Source organism: Mchenga conophoros, linkage group LG3, assembly GCF_057382185.1.
Source record: "Mchenga conophoros isolate Kocher_MC1m ecotype Shallow Benthic linkage group LG3, M_conophoros_male_GT1.1, whole genome shotgun sequence".
Lineage (NCBI taxonomy): Eukaryota > Metazoa > Chordata > Actinopteri > Cichliformes > Cichlidae > Mchenga > Mchenga conophoros.
The window spans coordinates 65354290-65366715 of NC_140528.1; the positions used below are offsets into that span (position 1 = coordinate 65354290).

The 12426-nt window shown below is 42.3% G+C and overlaps 2 protein-coding genes across 3 annotated transcripts in view; one reads left to right on the plus strand and one right to left on the minus strand.

Annotated features, from left to right (window-relative positions):
- The window catches only part of LOC146580132 (ubiquitin-like), a 30903-nt gene extending 27538 nt beyond the window's left edge, over positions 1-3365 (plus strand). The window contains exon 2 of the mRNA XM_085266781.1: positions 1443-3365. Within this exon, the coding sequence (XP_085122907.1) occupies positions 1443-1648 (206 nt within the window). The 3' untranslated portion in view covers positions 1649-3365. The remainder of the gene's footprint in view (positions 1-1442) is intronic.
- Positions 2951-12414, minus strand: LOC146580134 (E3 ubiquitin-protein ligase DDB_G0292642-like). Of its 2 annotated transcripts, XM_085266767.1 has the most exons (5): positions 12323-12414; positions 6307-6427; positions 4440-4528; positions 3873-4043; positions 2951-3783 (listed from the first exon to the last, which is right to left on the minus strand). In XM_085266767.1, the coding sequence occupies exons 2-5, from the start codon at positions 6401-6403 to the stop codon at positions 3328-3330; spliced, it is 813 nt and encodes a 270-aa protein (XP_085122893.1). In that variant the 5' UTR covers positions 6404-6427; positions 12323-12414; the 3' UTR covers positions 2951-3327. The 2 variants fall into 2 exon arrangements, with proteins under 2 accessions (XP_085122893.1, XP_085122894.1); XM_085266768.1 differs by lacking the exon at positions 12323-12414 and having other exon boundaries at positions 6307-6568.
- Positions 12415-12426: the final 12 nt, after the last annotated feature.

Here is a 12426-nt window from a genome sequence, read left to right on the forward strand (position 1 = left end):
TATCGTTGCACCCCTATTAAACATATAATATAAGTCACTTAGATAACTTCAAAATGTTATTGTTTGGCTTTTTTTTAGTTTTTTATTTGTTCCTGAGTAAATCGGTTCGGCTGAGATTAAACTTATAGTTTTTACACAGCTTTTTAGTTAGCACATACCTTAAACACTTCAAGCTGTAAGCTAATGATAGTTATATAAGAGCAGTTGCATGCTGGTCCAATAAGCTGTACGTTTTACGTCCAATGGATGATGATCTGATTAGTCGACTAATCGCAAAAATAATCGGTGACTAGTCGACTATCAAAATAATCGTTTGTGGTAGCCCTATTTGGCACGCCAGGTGAGGCATGATTGCGGATGCGCAGCAGGTGTGTCCACCTGCCCCATATCCGCGCCACACCTCTGCAGTCAAAAACAGACCCACTGCAGCCACTAACAGGGAAAAGTATTAAGCTGTCACTAAATTTCATATTTTTCATCTCTATTCCCAAGTTCCCGGATTTCTTTATTTTTTCACAAGACTAAGACTGAACTTTATTTTTCCATTTTTGTTCGCATTTTGTTTAACTTGTTGCTTCTTTGACGAAGTGGTGCAGACTACTGAAGCAGTCTAAAAAGTTACAAATAGTTGTTTGAAATGGAAGTTTTGTTTAAAACAAAAATTACTGAAGGATTCATTGTGAATGAGTTTGTTGTCTAAATAAATTTGCAGCTAAACTTTTCTGTCATTGTTGTGTTTAGATGGGGCAAGAAAATGTTTCTTCCTACCATGTGGAGAATGATGTAAAGAGTTTGAGAACCACTGTGCTAGACAGATTGTCACCTGCCCGAACCTACAGGTGTTACATTATTTTTTTATTTTTTTATTTTTTTTTCCAAAAAATATCCCACTGTGTACTGATAAGAGTCACTTTGTACGCTCCAACAGGTTTCAGGGTGAGAAATTTTTATCTAAATAGTTAGGAAGGTTGTTAAAAGGACATTTTCGGATTTCCCTTTGGAAAAATAAATACATGTTATTTATTTCTTCTTCTCTACAAGCTGCATTTCTCTGTAGGGACATTTATTTATTTCAAAGAATAATAGAATTGTAGTCGAGTATAACCATATGGAGTGGAGCTGCTACTCCTCCCTGAAAGGAGCCATTTGGGGTGGTTCATACTTCTGATCACGATGCCTCCTGAGCGCCTCATATTTGAGGTTATTCGGTCATGTCTAGCTGAGAGGGGATACCAAAGAGATGCTGGAGAGAGTCTCTCTTGGCTGAAAGACCAGGATGTGGTCTTTCAGTCAGAAGTATCATTTAGAAGTAATTCTAAATGATGCTTGAGTTGTTCATCATTTATCATGATCAGCTGTTCCAGTTGTTCTGCAGAAATGCTCAGTCTTGCTTGACAGTCAGTGTGTATTCTTTACTTTTATTGTCTGTTTGTGTGTTTCAGATGACCAGCGGCTTATTTTTGCAGGAAAACAGCTGGAGGAGGGACGCACTCTCGCGTATTATAGAATTCAAGACAGGTCCACCGTACACTTAGTTAGAAGGTTGAGAGGAGGGAGAAACCCAAATACACAAGACGGTGAGGAAGATGATGACACAGGAAGCAAGAATCCCACAAACCGAAGTATGGAAAACCTAGTTTTCATGTAAATCCTTGCAAAAACACCACAAACAACATGTCAGTGGCCCATCGCCCAGTGACTCCTGAGTAAACTGGGCACTCCCCCCTGTCAAATCAGAGAGATTCTCTGCAACATCTATTAAGGCTTGCTCAGCGGTGATGAGAGGGAAGCTTTCTAAGGCAGAGAATGTTTTCTACTCACCCCACAGAACTGAAGATGATGACGCATTAAAGCCCCATTTCTGCAGAGTTTGTTTAAATCAGCTGTTGCTCTGACTGTTGCTCTGGTTCAGCCAGGCTGATCACACATATAATAAGAGTCATTGAAACATTCGGTATCAGTGGCACTCAAACCCTTTAAACACCACATGGACAGTACTTCAATTCATGACATCATGTTCAATCAGTAAATGACTCAACTCAGCAAAATGGAAATGTCCTTGTGTTACTGACAGTTACAAAAAAGTGTCTCCTACTCTTTGCATCGTCCTCCATTGCCAAAATGTTTTAATTTTAAATTTTCTTTATTCCTTTTCTCTGTTTAGTGCCTGTAGTCAGGAGGTGTCAGTATTTCTTATCATGGTCATCAACAAATCCCTCAAAGTTGGACAAGAAGGCCATTAAATAAAAGTCATGAATTATACTTGTTTACCTAAACTGAATTATTCGACTTTGGTTGATGTTTTTAAAAAGTCAGTTTAGGCAAGTCCTGCATTTGTTATTACTTTGTGCTATGTGAACTTTTCAGAGATAAAAATGACTAACTATGAATTTTATATTTTTGTTAACCTCAATTTGTTAGCCTGTTCTCGAGAAATGAATAATCAGCAGTCAGATTTTGTGTGGATACCAAAAAAATCTGACATTTGAAGCATTATTTGTTTGGGTATGAGCTCAGCAGACCATCATAGGATGAAGGTGTAAAGACACGAGAAGATTGGAACAAAACACAACAGCATAGAAGATCAGCCATGCAGTCTGGTATCTGTTGTTCTTGGTCGGCTTGTTTAAGATCAGTTAGTCACTTCTGAGAAAAAGTCATGTTATGAATATTTGCACATGATTTGACAACAAAATTTAAAAATTCTGAATCTCTGTAAGGGATGATTTTTGTGGCCTCCATGACATACAAGTGCTAACTTGTATCAGTAATATCCAATGATCATGATTTTTATTTATCAATCCACTAACAGAAAACAGAAGTCTGCTTTTATTTTTTTTAAATCAGTCTGAAATTTTTAATGAATATGATGCTTAGAATTTAAGAGATACTGATTCACTCTGAGCATGTTGAAACAAAACAGAAGAAACTCAGACAATTTTATAAGTTCTTTATTTTTCACATTGTGATATGACTACGTGTCACAATCAGCTCTTGTGATGCTAAGATTTCATTTGTAATAAACTGAGTACTGAAAGTTTCTGAAGAGATTCTGAAATTTAAATCATACTTCATATTCACAGACAAGTTTCAGAGAGAGATGTATGCATAATGATCTCACTGCACAGTTAGTGAATATAACAGAACAGTAACAGTCTGTTGTGTTATTTAAAGTTCAGCCAAAAGGAGGCAGAGAAACCGAAGGATGACAAAATAGAGCTCAAAGTGTCTTTTGAAACACAGTATAAGCATTTTTCTATATCAACAGTTGTTAAAATCTTGCAGAAAAATATGAATGTTCTCTTAAATTGTTCATGTGTGATGGTTTTAAGTTTTCCTCCACACAGGGATGGAGGTCTGCCTTGGAGCGACCCCACTGGGGCAGATTTCATATGGTGAACTAGTCTGTGAACATTCACGCTTTAGTTTCAGGCAGACAAAACAGAACTCCATGTTGCAGCGAGGACAGTTGATGTTTTTGCAGTATTCTGTGGTATGCTCCACCCTCATGCCACATGTAGGACAGAGTCTGATGGCGGGGCAGCTGGTGACGCCCTCCACCTCAGGCAGACTGATGGTTTTGCATGTCTGCATGAGTTGCAGGTCCTTGTTCTCACAGCCGTCGTTGTCACAGCGGTCAGATCCAAGGCCTGAACCCTTCCATGGTTTCAGACACTGCCAGCAGAACTGGTAGGTCTCCTTCTGATCAGCTGTGCATACGACACACTGGACACACAGGTTGGACAGATCCTTCCTCTCCACATCTGTTTTACACTGAGGACACTGATGTGGGAAACAGTGTTTTAAAGAAAAGAAAGAGACCTCCAATTTAAACAATTTTATCAAAGTGAAATAAGCTGAAAGTCACTTACTGGCTGAACCTCGTAGTGGTCTGCAAGAGCCAGACGAGCCATGCTCTCTTCAAAGTGCTGCATTTCCTCCACAGTCAGATCAGCCAGTCTGCGCACCTCCTGGTACGACCACTCTTTATTACACTGCTTGGTACCATCCACTAAAGCTGGACATCTGAATTTGTAATTCCCCTGAAACCAACAACAACAACAAAAGACTTGTATAATTAGAGAAATAACTAAATACATTTACTTAGTCTAAATCTGGAGTACTTCAGAGCTCTTATTTTCATTATAATAACACTTTGTTACATTTATCTGATAAGCCTCTAGTTATTTTCACAATAACATTTTGCAAACATTTTGGAAACAAGTACCAGTAGCACCCTAGTGTTGAGCTTATAAAATAATATTTACAAAGCAGGGCCTTGACCTAAAAAGTAACATTTGTATAATAATTTTAGCTAAGAAAGATTTCTTTAAACAGAGCTCAAACCTTAAACATAACTTTGTTGCACCACCGTTATCCAAATTGAACATGAAACTTTATTTACAATTTTAAAAAAGGGCTACAAAGACACGACATACCTCATCCAGCAGGGAGCGACACCAACGTGTCAGAGATTCAGGAGTGACAGCGTGGCCGCAGGACATCTCTGCTCTGAGAGAGTAATCACCTGAGGAGGGAGTGGACGACAACAAATCAAACATGTTGTTAGTTTAGAGAGGAAACAAAGTCAAACTAGATTTGCATGTCAAGCTACCCCTCTACACATCCAAATCTAACAAATCTCACATCATGTAAGCTGCTTTGTATCCCCACTCCTCCTTTTATACTGTGTCTGACTTAATCACCATCATATCCAGTGATGGGAATAACGGGGTTACAAGTAATGGCGTTACTTTTTTCAGTAACGAGAAATCTAACTAATTACTATTCCTATTGTTACAACGCCGTTACAGTTACTAACAAGAAAATGCGGTCCGTTACTATTTTTTAACAAACAGACGGTTGAAGCTGTGTTCAGCTTATATCCGTTGCACGGAAGTAGCTGTAAGTAATCTGGACGCTACAGCTTTAAGCAGCTGCGCGCGCTCCCGCAGACGGTAATCACGATCACTTTCTAGCACAACACCTGGAGCTAAGGGGGCAAAACAACCGCATGAGTGCTGCTGTTTGACTGCGGAAGAATAAAGTAGTCGTGGTAAGCCAATCACATGACCACTTAAAGACAAAGCAACAAGGTGATATATAGCAGTTTTAAAATTGTGTTGATAAGCCACGTAAAACCAGAGTCATGATAAACAATATATACGCGGCGTTTTTTCCTCAATAGTTTTGTCACGTTTACTGTCTAAGGACAGAGCTAGCAAGCACTCTGTGCTTATGAGAGAAAAACAAAAAAACAAAAACAGGCGAAGTTAGGAGTGACGGCAAGAAAGAGAGAGAGCAGAAAAAGAGAGAGAGCGAGTTTCGAGATGTGAGAGTTTTGTGACGTTTAACGTGTTTGGAGTGTGTAGTTGCCCTGCGACAGACTGGCAACCTGTCCCTATGACAGCTGGGATAGGCTCCAGCGCCCCCTCCGCGACCCTGAAAAGGGATAAGCAGAAGCGAATGGATGGATGGATGGATGGATGGATGGATGGATGGAGTGTGTAGTTCATGTGTTGTCTTGTGTAGTTAGTGTGTAGTGTTGTGGTTAGTTTTGTGTTGTGTGTCAGAACAATGAGGCGACTGCTGTCTCCAGGTAGAAACAGGAGTGATACACCTGCTGCTGTCAGACCTGCAGGTATCAGGCTGTGATGTTCTCCTTTATAGTGGACAGAAATTATGTTTTTGGAGTGGCACAAATAATTTGTGGCATCTTATTGAATAAAGAACAGCTGATTGTTCTGTAAATAGTTTGAAATGGTTATTAAAAAAAAAGGGTAAAAGGTAAATGGATGCAAATAACTTTGTTGCTTGCAAAACCTGTGCATAGGATTTTAAAATTGACAATTTATATTTGCATTTAAAGTTATGAAATATGATTCAATAAACATGTTTGTGGTTGTTACAGTAAGAAATATCACTTTTTCTACTCTGATTTCATGTTTTTTATCTGATGTTAGATCAATTGTGTTAATACAGTATGTCAAAATGAAAACATAACTGTAAATTCAGACACAATTTAACCCCGAGGGTTAAATGTTTTTTTTAAGTAACGCAATAGTTACTTTTCAAGTAATTAATTACTTTTAGAATATTGTAACTCAGTTACTAACTCGGTTACTTTTTTTTGAAGAAGTAACTAGTAACTATAATTAATTACTTTTTCAAAGTAACTTGCCCAACACTGATCATATCTGTCTTTGATGCCTGCTCTGATCTGTGCTGGAGTCTAGCTGCTGCTTCCACGACAGAAACAAAACACCAAATATAAATTATATTCAGTAAAAATAAAACAAATCTTACATGATGAATCCAAGTCATCCTCTCTGTTGACAAACTTCAGGGTGGTGTCTAGAGGGTCGTATTTCTTCTCCACCTGATCCTGTCCACGAATGCTCATTTTGGGGATCCAGCACTACAAATACTGTAACATAAGATTTATATTAACATGTCAGCCTCCATTATAGACCAAAAATAATGACTGTCATTCTCACAAGCTAGGAGTTTGGACTGAAAGGAGGATGAATGCTGTCTGATACACATCTTCAGTGTGCTGATGGTTCACCTTTTCAAGAGGGGAAATGAACCAACGCATAAAAAACTAGAGATTTACACCCTACAACCTCAAACTGCACGATCAGCACGATCAGCGGGGCCTATCGCGCGGTGCCCCGCGCTTCACTCGGACTTTCTGACCACGTCATGATCCACCTAATCCCTGCGTACAGACAGAGGCTGAAGCTCTCCAAACCTGTCGTGAGGACCAAAAAACTGTGGAGCAACGAGGCTGTGGAGGAGCTTCGCACGTGTTTGGAGTCTACAGACTGGGACACAATGAAGGCTGCTTCTAACAGCTTGGACAAGTTTACGGACACTGTCACCTCCTATATCCACTTCTGTGAGGACAGCATTGTGCCATCACGCACCAGGGTGAGTTATAACAATGACAAACCCTGGTTTACTCCTAAACTCAAAAAGCTGTGGCTGGAAAAGAGAAAGGCGTTCAGAAGCGGAGACAGGGACTGCTACAGAGAGGCCAAGTACAGGTTCACTAAAGAAGTGGACGTTGCTAAACATCAGCACTCTGAGAAGATGCAGCAGCAGATCTCAGAGAATGACTCGACCTCTGTGTGGAAAGGTTTTAGGAATATCACCAACTACAAGCCTAAAACCCCCCACTCCACTGATGACTTGCTCTTGGCCAACACCCTCAATGACTTTTACTGCCGTTTTGACGAGCCATCAGGCAGCCTTCACACCTCCAACGGCCCCAACAATAGAGGCACTTTAGACACTAATTCCCCCACCTCTCCCCCCTCCATAGAGCCATCACCACCTTCAAACTGTTCACCTACAACACCCCCCTCCTCACCCCACACAAAAGAGGATTTCATGCCACCTCCTCCCACCACAACTCTTCATATTCATGAAGAAGGTGTGAGGAAGCAGTTTAAGAGTCTGAATGCTCGAAAAGCTCCCGGCCCAGACGGTGTGTCTCCTGCCACCCTCAGACACCGTGCAAACGAGCTGGCCCCAGTGTTTTCTGGCATTTTCAACTCCTCACTGCAGGCATGTCATGTGCCTGCCTGCTTCAAGTCCTCTACCATAATCCCTGTCCCCAAGAAACCTAGGATCACTGGACAGCATCAGGGCCATCCTGATGCTGCAGGATGGCCCTACACTTCATCCTGCAGCATCTGGACTCCCCAGGAACCTACGCCAGGATCCTGTTTGTGGACTTCAGCTCTGCCTTCAATACCATCCTTCCAGACCATCTCCAAGGCAAGCTTTCCCAGATGAATGTGCCTGATCCCATCTGCCGGTGGATCACTGACTTCCTGACGGACAGGAAGCAGCATGTGAGGCTGGGAAAGAATGTCTCGGACTCCCGGACCATCAGCACCGGCTCCCCTCAGGGCTGTGTTCTTTCTCCTCTGCTCTTCTCCCTGTACACCAACTGCTGCACCTCCACCCACCAGTCTGTCAAGCTAATCAAGTTTGCAGATGACAACACCGTTATTGGGCTCATCTCTGACGGGGATGAGTCTGCCTACAGGAGGGAGGTTGAACGTCTGGTGTCCTGGTGCAGCCACAACAACCTGGTGCTGAATGCCCAGAGGACAGTGGAGATTATTGTGGACTTCAGGAAGCACACAGCCCCACTCCCCCCCATCATCCTGACTGACACCCCCATCACCTCTGTGGACTCATTCCGCTTCCTGGGTACCACCATCACCCAGGACCTGAAGTGGGAGCCCACCATCACCTCCGTCATCAAGAAAGCCCAGCAGAGGATGTACTTCCTGAGGCAGCTGAAGAAATTCAACCTGCCAACACGGACGATGATGCAGTTCTACACTGCAATCATCGAGTCCATCCTCACCTCCTCCATCACCGTGTGGTACGCTGGAGCCACTATCAGGGACAAACAGAGACTGCAGCGTGTTGTGCGCTCTGCTGAGAAGGTGATTGGCTGCAGACTCCCATCTCTGCAGGACCTGTACACCTCCAGGACATTGCGGCGTGCAGCTCGGATCTCAGCTGACCCTTCTCACCCTGGACACAGTCTGTTTGACCTGCTCCCCTCAGGCAGGAGGCTCCGGTCCATTCGCACCAGAACCTCTCGCCATAAGAACAGTTTCTTCCCCTCTGCTGTTGGACACATGAACAATAACCATATGACTGTTCCCACCACTTGTTTACAGTAAGGATCAGCTGTTAGCGCTGCGTCCCGCAGCGGTACTGCCGGCGGACAGACCCGACATTCCCAGCGAGCTGAGGAGGAAAAGACGGGGGTGTCGTGCTGGGAAGGAGCGCCGTCGCCCGAGAAGGAGACGTTATCGACCATCTCTTCCTTCTGTAATCATTGGAAACGTAAGATCTTTGCCCAATAAGATGGATGAGCTCACGTCGCTAACCTGGTCACAGAGGGAGTACCGGCAATGTAGCATCATGATGCTAACGGAGTCGTGGCTAACACCGCTAACTCCGGACACAAGCGTGACACTACCAGGATTTCAGATGCTGCGAGCGGACAGGACGAGAGAGAGCGGTAAGAGGAAAGGAGGGGGACTGGCAGTTTTTGTGAACGACAGATGGTGTAACCCTGGGCACATCACTGTGAAAGAACAACTCTGCAGCAGAGACATTGAGCTGTTAGCCGTTAGCATGCGTCCGTACTACCTGCCCCGGGAATTCTCGCATGTTATCGCAATAACAGCGTATGTCCCCCCCTCGGCCAACGCGGATGCAGCCTGTGACACTCTCCACTCAGTGGTCAGCAGACTGCAAACACAATCTCCGAGAGCCCTTCTCATAATATCAGGGGACTTCAATCATGCCTCTTTGGACTCCACACTGCCCACCTTCACCCAGTATGTGACCTGCTCAACCAGAGACAATAAAACACTGGACTTACTGTATGCCAGTGCTGAAGAGGCATACAGTTCATCACCTCTCCCTCCACTGGGCAAATCTGACCACAACCTGGTGCACCTTGTCCCTGTGTATGAGCCCTTAGTGCGCAGGGTGCCACCAGCCACCCGCACAGTGCAGAGATGGTCAGAGGAGAGCGAGGAGGCTCTTAAGGACTGTTTTGAGTCGACTGTGTGGGAGGTGATCTGTGACGACCATGGAGAGGACATCGACAGCCTTACTACATGCATTACTGACTATATAAATTTCTGTGTGGATAACACCGTACCTACCAGGACTGTACGGTGTTTCTCCAACAACAAACCTTGGATTACCCCAGAAATTAAAGCTGTCCTCAAGCAGAAGAGGAGGGCCTTCAAATCCAAAGACAAAGAGGAGTTGAAAAGGGTGCAGAGAGAGTTGAGGGGACTGATAAGCAGTGTTGGTCAAGTTACTTGAAAAAAGTAATCAGTAACTAATTACTGATTACTCCCCCAAAAAAGTAATCCCGTTACTTTACTGATTACTTATTTTCAAAAGTAATTAATTACTTAGTTACTTAGTTACTTAGTTACTTTTTAAAAACACGATTTACAACCTGAAGAGGTGATAAAGTGATAGATCTTTCAGCCCAATTCTACTTTTTCTACATAATCCATCATACAAAATGTAATCAAATGGAAAAGTCTCTTTTTAAAACTTGTTTTATCAGTTTTAATCTTTTAACTTTATGCATCAAGCAAAACATTTAATTATATGCAACATTCTCTGACTTGAATAAATTAGTTTAACATTTAAACCTATTTTCTACACATTCCAGCACATAAAATAAAATATTTTTTGTGTTTTCACTCACTCTTTCAAACAGATGCAAGTAAAACACAGCAGAAAATAAATAAAGTCAAAGACTCAGCGGTCCTTTTGCTCTATTTTCACCTGTAAAGCAGGAGCAGGGTAGGCGGAGGGTTACCCTGGTGCAGGTGTGCTGCGGTCAGTTGAAGAATCCGCGCGAGTGTCTCTGTGAGTTTCCCATCACGTCGTAGCTACTCGGTGCTTGCTCGGAAGTTTAGGGGTTTTTTTCGCTGTAAAAAGAAGTTTTCTTCCCACGCACGATGGACGCTAATGTTTTTGTCACTTTTTATGGAATCAAACTCAAAGTAAGGTCAGTACTTCCACACTTTAAACGCTGCACGCTCATACTCTCTCCCGCACTCGATATATTATCCATTGTTGATCTGCACACAGCTGCTGTCACCAACGTCGCACTTGCTTACGTCACTGTCATGAGACATTCTCGCAAAAAAAATCACGGTTTTAGTAACGCAGTAACGCAGCGTTCCTACGGGAAAGTAACGGTAATCTAATTACCGATTTTGCAATAGTAATCCCTTACTTTACTCGTTACTTGAAAAAGTAATCAGATTACAGTAACGCGTTTGTGCACTCTGCTGAGAAGGTGATTGGCTGCAGACTCCCATCTCTGCAGGACCTGTACACCTCCAGGACACTGAGGCGTGCAGCTCGGATCTCAGCTGACCCTTCTCACCCTGGACACAGTCTGTTTGACCTGCTCCCCTCAGGCAGGAGGCTCCGGTCCATTCGCACCAGAACCTCTCGCCATAAGAACAGTTTCTTCCCCTCTGCTGTTGAACACATGAACAATAACCGTATAACTGTTCCCACCACTAACACATCACCCTACGCTGTGTTCACTGCATCATTCCATGTTTGGCACTGATCACCACCTGCACTCATGTATATATCATGTATATATCTATCTACTTAGCACTTTTAATTCTTATTCTCATTTTTATTTTCATGTCTATTTAAGCTTAATTTATAACAGTATGTTTGCACTGAATCACCGCAGCAATTTCCTAATGTTGTAAACCCGCTCAACATTTGGCAATAAAACCCTTTCTGATTCTGATACTGCTGTCAAATTAAAATAGGAGTATCAGATTTCAGTTTTTGTTACATGCAAATATTTCTTAAACAAAAAACAAATAAAAAATGATTTTAAGTAGTTATTTGCTGCTGAATAATGAGTAGTTTAGTGATTCAGATTTCAAGCACTTTACAGCACCAGAATAAGTGCAGAGCCTTTATGAAGTGGAACAGTACAATTTGACTTGTTTTTATAAACTTTATTTGCTTTTGAAGATGCATTCATGTTATCTGTGGTTGGTGTCACTGTATGGTCTTCTTATTGTCTTTCTTGGACTGAATACAGTGAATGTTTGTTAATGTCTTCTTGCATCAGTCCAGGTTTTTGAAGACTCCTCATATTGCTGGAGTTTTACTGGAGGAATTTTCCACTCTCATCCTAGATGAAAGTTTGCACACTGCTAGAAAAGATTCAGTGTGTTCATGGTTTCTGCTTCACTCCGTGATAAAGGCTCGTGTGCTGAGTTTAAGTTAAATAACCATAAAAATATATATGTTTTAGCTTATGTGTGTCCCTTACAAAGAGTACTTAAAACGTGAAGGGTTTTGAATCCAGAAGCTCTCAGTCTTAAAACAACTTATTTAAAAACCTCCTGTGAGGTGTGGCGAGTCACTCAGGGAAGTTCCAGCTGCCTTTAACTTTGTTACAGAACGTTAACGTTTCTCTTTCTTATGAGACTGTTATTACAAAGTAGTAAACATGTCCACAACATTTATGTAATATTTTAAAAGAATATGAACTTAAACTTGAAGGAGGCTTCGTAGTTATTTAAGTGGATAAACTGAAGATATTAACAGGCGATTTGTTAAAGGGAGAAATGTTATGTCTTCGCTTGTTGGCACAGCTCTAGCAGTTTTAAAGACTTCCGCTTTTATTTTAACGCTCAGCCAGAAGTAGGAGAGCCACACATGTAACTCTCTAGTTTGATTTAAGTATTCAAATAAATATTAAATTTACCAGGAATCACGAGCCTCCAGGGTCTGTGTGTATTTCCAGCGGTGGGTCCTTGTGTGTCTGTCGCACCTCCTCTCTGTCGCACTTCCTCGTTCAGCGTCGCTACT

Excerpts from the sequence above, each read along its gene's own strand:
- LOC146580134 (XM_085266767.1), bottom strand. The coding sequence starts at position 6,403 with ATGAGCATTCGTGGACAGGATCAGGTGGAGAAGAAATACGACCCTCTA. Across the intron at positions 4,529-6,306 it reads GGATGACTTGGATTCATCAT|GTGATTACTCTCTCAGAGCA; the intron begins GTAAGATTTGTT and ends CTCCCTCCTCAG. Across the intron at positions 4,044-4,439 it reads GTCGCTCCCTGCTGGATGAG|GGGAATTACAAATTCAGATG; the intron begins GTATGTCGTGTC and ends TGTTGGTTTCAG.